The sequence below is a fragment of the Myotis nattereri genome (genome assembly GCF_964212035.1).
Source record: "Myotis nattereri genome assembly, chromosome: 5".
Taxonomy (NCBI): Eukaryota; Metazoa; Chordata; class Mammalia; order Chiroptera; family Vespertilionidae; genus Myotis; species Myotis nattereri.
The window spans coordinates 81,937,268-81,954,315 of record NC_138080.1 but is presented as its reverse complement, the minus strand read 5'-3'; the positions used below and the strand labels follow the sequence as shown (position 1 = coordinate 81,954,315).

The window sequence follows — 17,048 nt, the reverse complement described above, 5'->3', positions numbered from 1 at the left end:
AACTATACCAAATGATTTTAAAGCACAGTAAAATCTGCCTTCACATCCTCATAAGAAATACCCTAAGAAATGAAAGAGCTACAAAAACAAAAAAATACCAGTTTTCAGAAATCATATTGGTGGTAGTGTTGGATTGTATTCTGAGACAGTTCTATAGATATTGTGATAAAAATAAAATGAGTAATCCTTTGGCAAGAAGTGAAATTTTTTGGCATTAAGAGAAAACACAGATATGACATTGCTGAGGTTAGTATTAGAAGTATTGACATGAACTCATGATGTATTTTATCTATAAGAAAAATAAATATTTCCTAAATCTGACCAACTATAAAGACCAGAGACAATGATAGACCAAGCAGAAACAGCACTTTTAACTTAGACTGTGGTCTCTAAGTATCATTTCCTACTAAGTGGAATGAGTGCTTCTTAGAAAAAATGATTGGTTCCAAGATTGGGGCAAAAGCTGCAAAGATGAGCATATCAGAAAGCAAAGAAACCTCGCACTAGCTGGTTTGGCTCAGTGGATAGAACAGTGGTTCTCAACCTTCCTAATGCCGCGACCCTTTAATAGTTCCTCATGTTGTGGTGACCCCCAACCATAAAATTATTTTCATTGCTACTTCATAACTGTAATTTTGCTACTGTTATGAATTGTAACGTAAATACTGATATGCAGGATGTATTTTCATGGTTACAAATTGAACATAATTAAAGCATAGTGATTAATCACAAAAACAATATGTAATTATATATGTGTTTTCCGATGGTCTTAGGCGACCCCTGTGAAAGGGTCGTTCGACCCCCAAAGGGGTCGCAACCCACAGATTGAGAACCGCTGGGATAGAGTGTCGGCCCGCAGACTGAAGGGCCCCAGGTTCAATTCCAGTCGAGGGCATGTACCTGGGTTGCAGGTTTGATCCCGTGTGTGCTGAGGCAACCACACTGATATGTCTCTCACACAGCGATCTTTCTCTCTGTCTCTCCCTTTCCTTTCCACTCTCAAAAAATCAGTGAAAAAACGTCCTCGGGTGAGGATGAACAACAAAAAAGCAAAGAAACCTCAAAGACTATAATGAGATCATATCAAAAGAATTTAGGAGATAATCTTATTGACCAAAGATAGTCAAATTGCCAGTACCTTGTGACAATTTTTACATTAAAAACAAAAATGAGGACTGTGGTGAGGTAAAAGCCATCATAGATGTTTAAATCCAAAAGTTCAAAATAATGTCCATATCAAAACATAAAAACACTTGCCCAGCAGGAGTGGCTCAGTTGGTTTAGCGTCATCCTGTACACCAAAAGGTTGGCGATTCGATTCCTGGCCAGGGCACATACCTGGGGTGTGGGTTTGATCCCCAGTTGGACACATATGGAAAGCAACCGATCAATGTTTCTGTCTCACACTGATGTTTCTCTTTCTCTCTCTTCCTCCCTCTTTTTTTTTCCTCTCTCTATGCATGTCCTGGAGTGAGGACTAAATAAGTAAACAAATAAATAAAATACTTTATTGGTCATTACTGAAGGATGCTAGAGGACCACCTCATTATTTTGGAAATGTTAATCCTATATAATAAAAGCCAGCGACCCGAATGGCTGAACAAGTAGAATGACCGGTCAACCAGTCGCTATGATGCACACTGACCACCAGGGGCAGACGCTCAACGCAGGAGCTGCCCCCTGGTGGTCAGTGTGGTACCACAGTGGGAGCAACGCTTGGCTGACCGGGATGAATGGCTGCTCCTGCTGCAAACCCTGGGCCGATGGGCAGGAACCCAGGCTGCGATCATCACCTCCTCTTCCCAGGCTCCTCCTCCTCACTCCCTGCCGCCTTCTCTGGATGCCCGCAGGCTGTGTAGCACTGCTGCAGCCACTAGGCTCGCAGAGCTGACCCCAGAGGCTGGGAGGCAGGTTTGTGGCCACCATGGGACTGAGGCCTACCCCACTGCCTCTCAGTGCTATTGTCCCTGGGCCCGGCCCCAACTGGGTCCCCTTGAGAGGCGAGTGCTCTGGCTCCATGGAAGATGCCAGACCAGGGAGCAGCCTCTCAGAGGGCAAGTCCACAGCCGCTCGGCTGACCAGGATGAGCGGCACTCCCACAGCGGGCCGATCCCTGCAGGCCATGCCCCCATCAGTGCACGAATCCTATGCACCGAGCCTCTAGTAAAGGGTGAAAAAAACCCTGGCCAGATGGCTGGGTTGGTTGGAGCATCTGGTTGGATCATGTCCCGGTGCAACAATGGGTCGAGGGTTCAATTCTGGTCAGGGGATGTGCCTGGGTTGCAGGTTCGATCCCCAGTTGGGTGCATGTGGTAGACAACCGATGATGTTTCTCTCTCTCCCTTTCTCTCTCTAGAATTGGTGTAACATGTCCTCAGGTGAGGATTAAAAAAGAGAAAGACCCTTGTGGGAACTTAAAAAAAAAAAATCAAACATTTATACTGCTATTCATATATTATTTACACCTAAGAGTAATCAAATAGTTCATGAGGGGAAGTTTCTCTTTATAGACATAGTCTAGCTAATAAACAAGAAAAGAAGAAACAGTCGACTTTACAACATCACCACATTGCAACCCTACTGAATTAATGGATCTAAGCAATGATCATCAATGGCTGATAATATTACAAAAAGAGACATCAAACATTTATTATCTCCTCAAGATAATAAATACTATAAATAACAAATACTACCTATAAAATAGTCTAGTAAACACACACACACACATCTAATTCAGTCAAGTTTTTAGATCTAACTATTACTTTATAGGAAATCCAAGGGACAGAAAAACAAATTAAATGAAATGGAAATGTAATTAACAAAATCTGTACTATAGAGAGCCTAAAACATAAGCATTCCTTTAAAAAAAATATATACTTTTATTGATTTCAGAGAGGAAGGAAGAGGGAGAGAGACAGAAACTTCAATGATGAAAGAGATAATCATTGATTGGCTGCCTCCTGCATGCCCCCCACTGGGGATCGAGCCCACAACCCGGGCATGTGCCCCTGACCAGAATCAAACCAGGGATCGAACCCGGGACCCTTCAGTCTGCAGGCCCACGCTCTATCCACTGAGCCAAACCGGCTAGGACAACATTCCATTTCTTTAACCAAAACTTAGAAGGAATAAGAAAAGAAAGATGGAAGGGGAGCCTACAGATTAAGAGAGATTTAAGAGACATATTTACCAATAGTTATTATATGAATCTTATTTGAATACTGATTCACAAAAGGCATTACACAAACATACACATTTATAGGACTATCAGGAAATTATGAAAACTCCTTGGATATTTAATTATACTAAAAAATTTAGGTAGGAAATAGTATTTTTACTTTTTAAAAATATATTTTTATTGATTTTTAGAAAGAGAAGAAGGGAAAGCAAGAGAGGCAGCAGAGAGAGAGAGAGCGAGAGTGAGAGCGAAGAGAGAGAGAGAGAGAGCGAGAGAGAGAGAGAGGGAGAGAGAAATATCAATCTGAGAGTGAAGCATCAATTGGCTGCCTCCTGCACACCTTCAGCTGGGGAATGGAGCTCGCAACCTGGGCATATGCCCCGACTAGGAATCCAACCGGCAACCTTTTGGTGCACGGAATGATGCCCAACCAACTGAGCCACACCAGCCAGGGTACACTGTTATTTTTTGAAATATTATGTTTTAGAGATACATATTGAAATATTTTTATAATTAATTTATAAAAATAAGCTTATTTTAAAAATAATTTACTTTCACATTTAAAAATTAAAATTTTAATTTAAAAATATTTTTGTAACTATGTATGGTGACAGATGTTAGCTACACTTATTATGGTAAGCATTTCACAATATAATTTTATCTCAGCAAAAATTTTTTAAATGTTTATTTTAAATCAAAATAATTTTATAAAAATAATGGGGGATTGAAGGACATATAGATGAAATGAGATTAGCCATAAATTAAAAATTGCTAATGCTGATAATGGGTTCTTAGGATTCATTAAATTACATTGCCTATATGGTGTGGAAAAATGCCATAAAAAAACGTTTTTCATTTTTAGAAAATTGTGTAGGCAATGTATTAAAAGACATATTAGGGGCAGAGGCGGGCTAGAAGGAGTCAATGGGGGAAAAATGGGAGACATCTGTAATACTTTCAACAATAAAGATTTTTTTTAAAAAATATATTTTATTGATTTTTTACAGAGAGGAAGGGAGAGAGATAGTTAGAAACATCGATGAGAGAGAAACATCGATCAGCTGCCTCCTGCACATCTCCTACTGGGGATATGCCCGCAACCCAGGTAAATGCCCTTGACCGGAATCGAACCTGTGACCTTTTAGTCCGCAGGCCGACGCTCTATCTACTGAGCCAAACCGGTTTCGGCCAATAAAGATTTTTTTAAAAGACCTATTGGATTTTTCTTTAGTGCTAAAAGAACTTTATGTAAATAAATCATACTTTAATCTAGAAAAAAAATTTTTTAGGTAGTGATCATATAAAAAAGTGATTCTCAAATATCTAAGATAATTCTGGAAACTATGCTTCAAATTAGCAAAAGTAGCTCAATACGAGAATCAATGGTGATGTAATAAAAAATGTTAGGAGTTCTAAGTATTGACTCTGTCACTGATTAGCTGGGATACATTAGGGAAATTATGAAACATGATTGTGCATCAGTTTCTATATCTATAATAATGTGTTTAATAATTTACGATACAGGGACCAGGGGTAATTAATAATTAGCAGAATGTTGGACATTCAATAATTTTTTTAAAAAATATATTTTTATTGATTTTAGAGAGGAAGGGAGAGAAAGAGACAGATAGAAACATCAATGATGAGAGAGAATCATTGATCAGCTGCCTCCTACATGCCCCACACCAGGGATCAAGCCTGTAATCTGAGCATGTGCCCTAAGCAGGAATCGAACCATGACCTCCTGGTTCAGAGGTCAAAGCTCAACCACCGAGCCACACCAGCCAGGCAGAAAGACTATTTTTTAATTGAGGTGTAACTAACATGAGAAAGACACTTGAATGGGACATAGTTACTGAAAATGATGAAGGAACAGTGACTGAATAATGTATATACTAATTATAGTGATTAATAGTATTTGAGTCAGGGAAGAGATCTGCTTGTATGGTCAGTTTGTGCACTAATTCAAAATCTAAATAATCATCTGAACTATTAACCATCTGGATTAAGAAATTATTTCAGCTGAAACCGGTTTGGCTCAGTGGATAGAGCGTCGGCCTGCGTACTGAAAGGTCCCAGGTTCGATTCCGGTCAGGGGCGTGTGCCTGGGTTGCGGGCACATCCCCAGTAGGAGATGTGCAGGAGGCGGCTGATCGATGTTTCTCTCCCATCGATGTTTCTAACTCTCTATCTCTCTCCCTTCCTCTCTGTATAAAATTAATAAAATATATTTAAAAAAAAAAAAGAAATTATTTCAATAGTAATTCAAAAGAAAAATTGAGGCTGGGCTATATTCAAATTAATGTTTAACAGTGCAAGTCCAAAAAGGATGAATCAAATTTTGCTAAATATTTTCCTTTACATAGTTTTAAACAAATATAACATATGTGGATAATTATATTATATAAAGGTTTACATCTACCTGAATCAATTCATTTGCTATATTCTTTTTTTTTTTTTTTTTAAGGAAGTAAGTCTCAGAGGTCATTCCTTCCATGAATACGTTATAGTTTGTAACTCTAAGAGTTAAGAACTTTATTTTTTTAAATATATTTTATTGATTTTTCACAGAGAGAAAGGGAGAGGGATAGAGAGTTAGAAACATCGATGAGAGAGAAACATCAATCAGCCGCCCCCTGCACACTCCTACTGGGGATGTGCCCGCAACCAAGGTACATGCCCTTGACCGGAATTGAACCTGGGACCCTTCAGTACGCAGGCGGATGCTCTATCCCCTGAGCCAAACCGGTTAGGGACCATTTGGTATATTCTTACTTTGCTGTATTATTGCTTAACAATGTATAAAGGCAAATTATTTTAATAGTAAGTACTTTTGCAAAAAATAAAACTCCCGTGTGTGTGTGTGTGTGTGTGTGTGTGTGTGTGTGTGTGTGTGAAAACCCAGAAATGTCAAGAAATGAGCAGGCTTAAAGGTACCAAATTATCTCTATAATGTCATCCCCACCTCCTCTTAGTAGCAGAAAGATTAGATGTTAGTCTCTCTTTTCCAGAAGCCACAAACCATTCACTGGAGAGAAAAGGCCAATAAGAAGCCAATGGCCCTGGCTGGTGTGGCTCAGTTGGTTGAGCAGTGTCCTGTGCACCAAAAGGTAAGGGGTTCAATTGCTGGTCACAGCAACCAATTGATGTTTCTCTCTCACATCGATGTTTCTCTCACTTTCTTTCTCTCTCCTCCCTCCCCCTCTTCCTCTCTAAAATCAATAAAAATTTACTTTTTTAAAGTTAAGTCCTGGCTGGTGTGCTCAATGGTTAGAGTGTTCGCCCACACACCAATGGGTCTCGGGTTCAATTTTGGGCAAGGGCACATATCTGGGTTGTGGGTTTGCTCTCCTGCCCTGGTCGGGGTACCTACAAGAGGCAACTGGCCAATGTGGTTCTCTCATATTGATGTATTTTTTTTTTGTAAGAGAACATTTATTGGGTAAACTACAGAGGCAGAAAAAGTAATTTCTAGAAAAAACGGGCTTAGGAAATAAGTTATAGAAGTAAAGGAAGGGCTCTTGGAGCTTGAATGAGGAAGCTAATAGTAATGTGCCTGGGGGGATGGGGGATGGGGAGTGGGCACGGGAGGGGAGGGAAATAGAAAGGCGTGCTCCAGGGAAAGGAAAGCGCCTCTCACATCAATGTTTCTGTCTCTCTTTCCACCTCCCTTCCACTTTCCCTGAAAAGCAAGGGGAAAAAAAATATCTTCAGGTGAGAATTAACAACAAGAAAAAGTTCAGTCTTAAAAAAACAAACAGAAGAAGCCTATGGTCACTAAGCAGCCATTAGTAACAATAAGAAAAAATTTATTGAATGACATTTTTAGAGCCCTACCCGGTTTGGCTCAGTGGATAGAGTGTCGGCCTGGGGACTGAAAGGTCCCGGGTTCAGTTCCAGTCAAGGGCACATGCCCAGGTTTTGGGCTCAGTCCCAGTAGGGGGCATGTAGGAGGCAGCCGATCAGCGATTCTGTCACATTATTGAAGTTTCTCTCTCTCCCTCTCTCTTCCTCTCTGAAATCTATAAAAATATATTTTAAAAAAAAAGTTTTACAAAAATGACATTTTTAGAGAGTTAGGAACCTAAGAATAGCAGTTAAATTGTGGCACAGCTGTCCTTCAACTTTGGAAGTTATGAAAAAGTTAAGTCTAATTGTTAAACTTATGAAAGCAACATAAAAATCTTTTTCTAAAAGGCATTTTTAAAGCCACGTACCGGCAGCCAGTAAATATTTAACCAACTCCAGGTGTCCTTCCTGAGAAGCCTCCATGAGAGGTGTGGAGCAGCCAAGTTCTATATCAGCCCCTGCCTTAATCAGGAAGTCTGCAACTTCAGAAAATCCTCCACAGCAAGCCAAAGTCAAAGCTGTTTCTTGGGTTTCTTCTGTCTGGGCATTTATATTTGCTCCTGGGGAGAGCATAAAAATAGACAAAACTAGTTACAAAATAATTAAAGTAATTGTTTTGAATTATAATAATCATCTCTATCATCTCTGCTTTTGGGGTTCAGTCCATCGGTGCAAAAAAATATTTTAGTTATAGTAAACTTCATTGATACTGACACAAAACATCAAAAAGAAATTAATTTTTTTATTAAAGAAGTAAATCTACTTTACCTTGTGCTAAAAGTAGTGCCACCATCTCCTCATGTCCTTCCCGAGCAGCTTCCATCAAGGGAGTATATCCTTCATCATTAACTTCTTCAAGATTTGCTCCCCTTTCAATAAGTAGAGCTGCCAATTCAACATGTCCTCCACAGGCAGCTAGTGTTAACGGAGACTCGAATGAATCTGCAGGCATGTTCACTTGAGCACCACTATCCAAAAGCAAACGTGCTACTTCTACATGTCCATCCTGCAGATTTTAAAAAGTAAAACAAGAGGAAGAAAATTATTTGGAGATTTTTAAAGTGCCAAAAGAGATTGAGAAAACACAGAAAGATGCAGTTTAGATGCATATACATTATCATGCCCATCTGAGCAATTTAAGATCTATCAAAAGCCCATTAAAATTATTTTACTTTACTTTTAAACAAACCCAAAATTTTCTAAAATAATCATACTTGTGACATACAGTGACAATTCCAAATAATTTTGAATTTCTATCTTTTTTGAAGTGCAAAAAAACTGTTACATCTATAGTAGATGGTACCTCAAAATAATGTTTCTACTACTGCCAGGTCAAATACAGTTATACCCTCAAACTTAGGTGTCATGTTTAAGTGTAGAAATTAAGTTAGATCTATTTAAGAAACAAAGACTTGGCAAAAAAATAACAACAAATTCTGTGAGGTCATTACCACTTGGGATTATGTCATCAAGGTAAACCCCTAAGGACTGATATTACCCTATATTTTTCCTCATCACTAGCTTGCTGCAATGAAGCAATGAATTTTACAAAGACGTAAAACTAAGTATCATAGTAAGGCCATTAAATAGTCTCATAGAGGGTATTCATTCTATACCTCTCTATCATAAATACCCTCTGTCAGTTTAAAATTCTTTAATTAAAAAATTTATGTAGGCCTTAATTCTTGTTGTGGCATATAAAGTCAGATGCCATGTTGTTTAATATTTTTTAAATGACCAAAATATTGCTAATAAAAAGTAAAGACTGAGTACAAAACTAAGGTTTTATAAAGTTGGGCAATTCTTTTATTAAAGAAATAATTAAAGAAGCCTTACTTAAATGTCAGATTTCGGCAACCATCAAGTGTTTCATTATACTTAACTAAATGACTAGCCTAGCTTTAATAATTTTTGATACAATGTCAAAGACAAATGACTTCACATTAAAATTTTAGTTTTACTAATTTACTTTTTTTTTTTTTTTTTGGTTTAACTAATTCTTCAAATATATGTAAAATAAAATATATTTTAACCAAATCACTGTATTGAGTTATTTGGTGTTTGAAATACATTTCTAATAGAAAAGAAAATAAGGATTTATAAGTGTTTCCAGATCAGGGAACTACTGACTGTGCCAAGCTCCTGGAGGCTCCTAATAAATTGTTTTGCTTGAACTTATGTGAATTTTTAAAGATCCTTTATGGATTCTGTTAACATATCTTGAGTACATATATTAAAAGAGAAACTATACTAAGCACTTTTTGATATTAATGAACAATATTAATTTTGCCAAAAGAATAATAAAATAAATAATCTACTCTTAAAGGTCTAATATCATTATTTTAAAAAGTTTTTTTAATTCTAAGCCTTTAAATATCCTAGCCATATAACAATAGCTGGTATTGGACTTAACTATAAAAATTAGAAAAAAAATAGATAAAGCAATGGGAGGCATTGGGCAGCAACCAAGCTAGGGGCTAGTGTAACGATCATTGAAAGAAAGGAGCAATGAGATGAACTGTACATTCACTTCAGTTTTTTTGGTTTCTTTCCAACCATGGCCAAAGTAAATAGAGCCTAAACAAAGAGTGAACATTTCTGTGGGTAAAGGGAACAAAACCAGAACACAAGTCAGCCAAATACTTAGGACTTAGGGAGTGTGAGCAGGATAACTGAGAAAAAGAAGATATGGAGAAGGAGTCCCAAAAACTATATAAAATCATCCTCAGATACTTGGACAACTCCTGCGTTAGAAACACATCAAAGATGAGCCTCCAGGATACATAGCAGAGAAGGCTCCTGAAAGGTGGGAGACTTTGAGAGTTCAGACTCAGCTACAATGAAAAGACCTTGGTGAGCCCTGGCCAGATAGCTCAGTTGATTAGAGCGGTGTCCGTACACCAAGAGGTTGGGGGTTCGATCCCCGATTGGGGTGTGTATATACAAGACAACAGATTGATGTTTCTCTCTCATATCAATGTCTCTCCCTCCGTCCTCTCTAAAATCAAGAAAATAAACATGTCCTCAGTGAGGATTAAAAAAAAAAAAAAAAAGACCTTGGTGAATATCCCAGGCTATCAGTTGAGATCACAGAAGGCCATACAGTAGAAGTAGGACCTAGAATCCCTTACTCTAGGATCAAAGAGTAAGGACTACGGAGTAAGAGTAAAGCTGGAATTAAGCCTCAATAGGATCAGAGTGATCCACTGGTAATTTAACTGCCTGCTAGAACAAAACTTAACAGTCTTAAAAATACAGAATAATCCAGAACATAAAAGGTATCATTCACAGCATATGGTTTACAATTGAAATACTAGACATATTAAGAGGCAGGAAAAAGTGACTAATCATCAAGATATAAAATAACCAATAAAAGTAGATCCAGAACTGAATCAAAGATAGGAGTTAACAGAAAAAGACTTCAAAATAACTATTAATGATAAATTACAGAAAATAGATTTTAAAAATGGAGAAAACAGATAAAAAAATAAATTTCAAAAAAAAAAAAATTTCAACATAGAGCCAGAATATAAAAACACCAGAACAATATTTATATTTAAATATAAATGGTCTAAACAAACTAATTAAGAAATTCACTTCAGTATAATAATAGAGGCAGATCAAACATATCAAAGTTAGGAAAAAAAATTTAGTGGGCAAACATTAATCAAAGGGAAGCAGGCATAGCTACTATTAATAATCAGATAAAGCAGACCTCAGAACAAAGAAAATTACCAGAGATACAGAATTTATAAATAATAAAAGGATTAATCCATGAAGAAGACATAGTTAAGATGGTAAATTTTATGTTGTGTATTTTACCACATTAAAAAAAAATGGGGGGAAAAATAAAAAAAGTGTATCAGTGAGTTGGAAATAACAGAGTCAAGACTGACTTTTGTACTGTTTCCTAAATTGAGAGATTTACTATCAAAAGGTAAATAAAATAGATATTTCCCTTTCCCTCTTTAGTATTGTCAAAATTTAAAAAATCTACTGATGGCATAATAAATATTTTTCTAAAAATATAAAATTAATCCTTAAAGACTTAAACAAACATGACCTTTTCTTCCCCCCAAATCTTAAGTGAGTGCACTTTAAAATTACCATGCAAGCCTCCATTAAGGCAGTGTGCATCTCATCTGTTTTGTGCTCTTGATCTGCACCAGCATCAAGTAGAAAGCGAACCATATCCAAATGGCCTTCAAAAAAGAACACAAATTTTAAAGCTATATTTCTAAAGAACTGAGTATCAATTTAATATAAAGTATTAAAATGGGAACTCTTTTTCTTTCAGATGTCTATACAAAAATTTTGCATTGAATAAATCAAAGACAGTCTTACAAAACTAATCCAAAATAATAAGCAGCCTTTCAGCAAGGTATTTCGGTTTTTAAAAGCAAATTAGTCCAAAGCACATAATTCAAATGAAGTAATAATACTTATTCTTTTATTTAATCTATATAAACTATCAAATCAAAACACTGAAATCGAATAAAATGCCAGCTCAAGTATGTTTGGATCATTTTTCAGAAAAACAGTTTTAAAATAATAACCATAAACTCACTTTGGGAATGAAAACTCCATCAAAATAATTTCAACCTTCTTGATACATTTAATATTAAAAAAACCTTAATAGTCAATAAGAAAAAGACAAACATTCCAGTAGGAAAATGGACATAAAATGGTAATGTAAAATAATGCAAATTAGTATCAAACTTCATGAATATTAAACTTGATGAAAAAATATTAAACCTTCCTATTAAACAAATGCAAATTAAGACGACACACCATTTTTTACTACCAAAATGGCAAATATTAAGAAGAATGATAATACCCAGTGTTGGTGAGGGTATAGGATAAGGAAAAGGGAATTCTCAAACACCGCTGGTGGGAGTATAAAACTGGTTCAACCTTTCTAGAAAGCAATTTGGCAATATGTATCAAAAGCCTTAACCCTTTTCGGTCCAACGTCGAGGCTGACTCGACAGACCAGGCGCTAGTAGCAGGTCCAACATCGAGGCTGAGGTCGACACCACAAACCGGTTCAACATTCAATCCCGTCAATTAATTTGGACCAGATTGTTTGCATTCCAAAAATAAAATTGGACCGCAAAGGGTTAAAAATGCCCATACCCTTTGACCCAGTAATTCCACTTCCAGGAATTTAGCCTAAGGAAATAATCAGAGATTAGGCAAAGATGTCTGCACAAGGATGTTATCTCAGCGTTTTTAATAGTAGTGAAAAACTGGGAACAATTCATATGTCCAAAAATAGGCAATTATGGTGCATCCATTGGATGTATTTGACAGAGACTGCTAGTTCCCTACTCAATATCCATTCTCTCAAATATTTCTTAGTAACAGAACTCTGATTTTTATCTGAGTGGCAATTTGCCTGACTAAAAGACTACATTTCCCAGCCTCCCTTGTTGCTATGTGTGGCCAGTGAAATGTAAGTGGGAGCTAGCTATATGGAAGAACTGCTAGGAAAATTTCTTAAAGGTAGCTTAATAAATTGGAAGGCATCCCCAATTTGCCCTTATCCTCTTCCTCCTTCCTAGACTATGTATTGCTGGGGCCATAGCTACCATCTTGGCAAGATTGAGGATAAAAACCAGATACTAGGATGGTGAAACAGAAAATGAGAATGCTGAGATCTAGATAATAATAAAACTGCCATACTAGTCCTAGACAGCCCACCCCTAGATTTGTTTTAAATAAAAGAGAAAAGGCTTCTCTTTTGTTCAGATTACTATTAATTTAGGTTTTGCAGCCAAATCCACTACTAAATGCAATCGTGAAATACAATGTAACCATCAAAAGTTGTATTACAAAAATATTGATATGGCAAAATGTTCATGATGTACTGCTAAATAAAATAAGCGGACTACAAAATAGTGTTAGAGTATGATTGTTTAATTTAAAAATACAGGCATACCATGTCTTACTGCGCTTCACAGATGTTACATTTTTTTTTTTTTTTTATAAATTAAAGGCAAGACCCTCCACCTGTAAAAAGATTACAGCTTACTTTATTGAGAGACTGCTTCATTACGGTTGTCTGAAATGGAATATCACCGAGGTATGCCTGTATATATACATTTGCTTACAAATATACTTGCCATTATAAAATTTCTTTTCTTTATGCTATTCTGTGTGTTTCAGGTTTTTGAATCAAGTGTGATTATTATATTATTTGAGTGTGAATTATCTGTTAAATAAAGGCTGGGAAAATCATATAAAACAAAAGTCATTAAAGAATGGAAACCCTCTAAATCTGTGCTAAGAGTTGGTTGACTTTATAGCTAATTGAATAAATTTGAATTAAAATACAAAAGAAACATACATTGTAAAGCTAAACTTCAGGAAATAAAGGCTAAAATGTACTTCCTATATAATCTGGTGTAAGCTAGATAATTTTATAGTACAGGGAAAACATAAGCAATATAAAATTAAATCAAATACTCAATACTCAAATATTCAAAGTTGTTATTTTAAAAAACCCTAGTCATACATATATAGAGTACCTTTGTAGCAGGCAAGTGTAAGAGCACTTTCTTTGAATTCATTAGAATGAGTGTTGATGCCTGCCCCATGATCTAGAAGAACTCTTGCAACTTCCACATGACCTGCACTGGCTGCTTCCATTAAGGGGGTATGTCCATTTTCATTATGATCTTCTATATTTGCACCTTCATTAAGTAGCACTTTCACAATGTCAACAAATCCTCCAGCACAGGCATAAGTCAATGCAGTGTTTCCTAACAAAGAACCAAAGATATACAAAATTATGATAGAATGGATAAAATTATGCTACTGCTTTAGTTCTACCTCTTCCATTTTTTTTGCATAAGGAATAAACTATCATCTCAAGTTTTTCTGTTGTACTAGTTAGAAACATCATCTTATAAACAGATCAATTTACCACTCTTCACATTTCCTTAGCTCAAGATTAAGAACCATCTTGAAAAATCACTTTCAAAATATTTTTATCTAAAATATTCTATTATATCATTTATAATTATTCCTTTTTCTCTCAAAACTGTACAACTTAGAAACAATTTTATTTCTATGTATATTCATTTCTTATAGCTCTTCTTTATCTTTACAGATTTGTTCATAAGACAATTCATTGTTTTAGGTACATTTTCTTCTGAAACATATCTTCAATCTATATTTAGTAACCTAGTGAGACAGATATAAATAGCCCTCAGCATAACTCCTTCAAAAGAAAAATATATTTAAAAGGTCATTATCCCTTGGTTTACCACTTATTTCTTTCCTGATTTTGTTTTGAGGATTTATTTATTTATTTATTCCTTAAAATATATTTTTTAAATTGATTTCAGAGAGGAAGGGAGAGAGAGAGAAAGAAATATCAATGATAAGAGATAATCATTGCCCAGCTGCCTCCTGCAAATCCCACACTGGGGATCGAGCCTGCAACCTGGGCATGTGCCTTGACTGGGAATTGAACTGTGACCTTCTGGTTCATAGGTTGATGCCCAGCCACTGAGATACGCTGGCTGGGCTTGAGGATTTTTATTTATTAAAGGGGGTGGGGAGAGGGTTTAACTATCCATCAGAATGAGACTAGAGAAGATTATTTTAAAGGTTCAGCAAGAAAACTATCATTTCAAAACTCAATTTGTTCAGAATTCAGCCATTTCACCATCTCAGACATTATACGCATTAATATTACTACAACTTGGGCAGCAAAATTACCTAGAATCCCTTCTATGAAGTCTTGTTCATTTAAAAAATAAACTAGGTTACATTTAATATTTACTTAATTGCATGGAACTCTAAATCCAAGGAATCTCACTACTAAAACTACCCTATAACTCAAGAGATACGACCAAGGCTCTTCCTGTCTATGAGTCTGGAAAGCATCTACTTATATAAAAACCCTGGATGTAACATCATGACCTCAGGCACAACCAACTGGAAGGAAGTCAGTTCTGCAGGGGTTGTCTTGGAAATGGCTGCGCCCTCCCCCAGCTGTTTCCTGGTGGGCGAGGTTTCAGGCAGGAACCTGCCCTCCGAGCGGAGAGTGGAAGCACTGAGTCCTGGGTTGCCTTGCCAAGGGCTGTGCCCTCCCCGAGCTGTTTCCTGTGAGGCCTGAGGGAAGAACCCACCCTTGCAGCACCAGGAGCGCCCAGCAACAGTCAGCCCTGGGTTGCTGAGGTGGAGGCCACAGCGTGGTAGAACTCTCGGTCTGGCCCAACAGGGGGCGTGGCCAGCCTTCGAACCAGACCCAGAAAGTAGGGAGGAGGCAGCCCCATTCCTCACAGAATCTGCTGTTGGATAGCTTCCTGTCAGTGGCTTGCCAGCCAAGAACCCCATTCACCTGCACCCTGGACCCTGACAGGAGGGAGGAGGGAGCCCCATTCCTCACGGAATCGACAGGTGGCCAGCTTGCTGTCAGGGGCCTGCCAGCTAGGAATCCTATTCACCTGCATATGTGTATAAAGTTTTAATACATTATATGAGGTCGTGGTGGTATTGTTTTACCCACAGCGTCTACAGGAATTGCTGCAAATTTACTTCTCGGTGTAAGCACCTTTCATTCCCAATATAAATTACCGATTCCATTAAATGAAACTTCAATTTCTAGACTCGATATAAACAGTGAAGTTGCTAAAACTATTAAAAAGGCCCAACTTCTCATTATTGATGAATGCACCATGGCATGCAGTCATGCTATAAATGCCATAGACAGATTACTAAGAGAAATTATGAGTCTGAATGTTGTATTTGGTGGGAAAGTTCTCCTTCTTGGAGGGGATTTTTGACAATGTCTCAGTATTGTACCGCATGCTATAGGATCGGCCATAGTACAAACGAGTTTAAAGTACTGCAATGTTTGGGGATGTTTCAGAGAGTTGTCTCTTACAACAAATATGAGATCAGAGGATTCTGCTTATAGTAGATGGTTAGTAAAACTTGGAGATGGCAAACTTAATAGCAGTTTTCATTTAGGAATGGGTATTACTGAAATCCCCTGTGAAATGATTTGTAATGGATCTATTATTGAAGCTACCTTTGGAAATACCATATCTATGGATAATATTAAAAATATATCTATACATGCAATTCTTTGTCCAAAAAATGAGCATGTTCAAAAATTAAATGAAGAAATTTTGGATATACTCGGTGGAGATTTTCACACATATTTTAGTGATGATTCCACAGATGATGCTGAAAAGGAAAATTTTCCCATCAAATTTCTTAATAGTATTACTCCTTCGGGAATGCCGTGTCATAAATTAAAATTGAAAGTGGGTGCAATCATCATGCTATTGAGAAATCTCAATAGTAAATGGGGTCTTTGTAATGGTACCAGATTTATTATCAAAAGATTATGACCTAACATTATCGAAGCTGAAGTATTAACAGGATCTTCAGAGGGAGAGGTTGTTCTGATTCCAAGAATTAATTTGTCCCCATCTGACACTGGCCTCCCATTTAAATTGATTCAATGATGGTTTCCCGTGATGCCAGCATTTGTGATGACTATTAATAAGTCACAAGGACAAACTCTAGACAGAGTAGGCATATTCCTACCTGAACCCGTTTTTGCACATGGTCAGTATATGTTGCTTCTCTCCAGTTTGAAGACCATGTGACGTTATAGTTAAAGTTCTAAATACTTCATCACAAGGGAAATTAGTCAAGTACTCTGAAAATGTTTTCAATCTTAATGTGGTGTACAGGGAGATATTAGAATAAGTTTAATCACTTTATCAGTCATTGTTTGCATCACTGTTGTTTTTATATCATGTTTTTGTTGTTTTCATATCATGTTTTTATATCATGCCTCTGTTGTTGTTATATCCTTTTGTTACTGTTTATTTATTAACTAGAGGCCCAATGCATGAAAATTCATGCACTGGAGGGGGGGGGTCCCTCAGCCAGACCTGCCCCCTCTCACAGTCTGGAAGCCCTCAGGGACAGGAGGCGACTTGGAGATCAGGGGAAGGCAACGCTCCATCACACCTGTGCTGCTGCCACTGCA

At 37.0% G+C, this 17,048-nt stretch overlaps 1 protein-coding gene across 6 annotated transcripts in view; it reads right to left on the bottom strand.

The window, feature by feature from the left end:
- The window catches only part of LOC308518964 (ankyrin repeat and KH domain-containing protein 1), a gene marked incomplete at its 3' end in the record, with an annotated part of 123,349 nt that overhangs the window by 73,360 nt on the left and 32,941 nt on the right, over positions 1-17,048 (bottom strand). For all 6 annotated transcript variants that reach the window (XM_081090794.1, XM_081090790.1, XM_081090791.1 and 3 more), the window contains exons 6-9: positions 13,558-13,791; positions 11,135-11,229; positions 7,796-8,033; positions 7,396-7,587 (exon numbers count right to left, since the gene is read on the bottom strand). In XM_081090794.1, the coding sequence (XP_080946920.1) occupies positions 7,396-7,587; positions 7,796-8,033; positions 11,135-11,229; positions 13,558-13,791 (759 nt within the window). The remainder of the gene's footprint in view (positions 1-7,395; positions 7,588-7,795; positions 8,034-11,134; positions 11,230-13,557; positions 13,792-17,048) is intronic.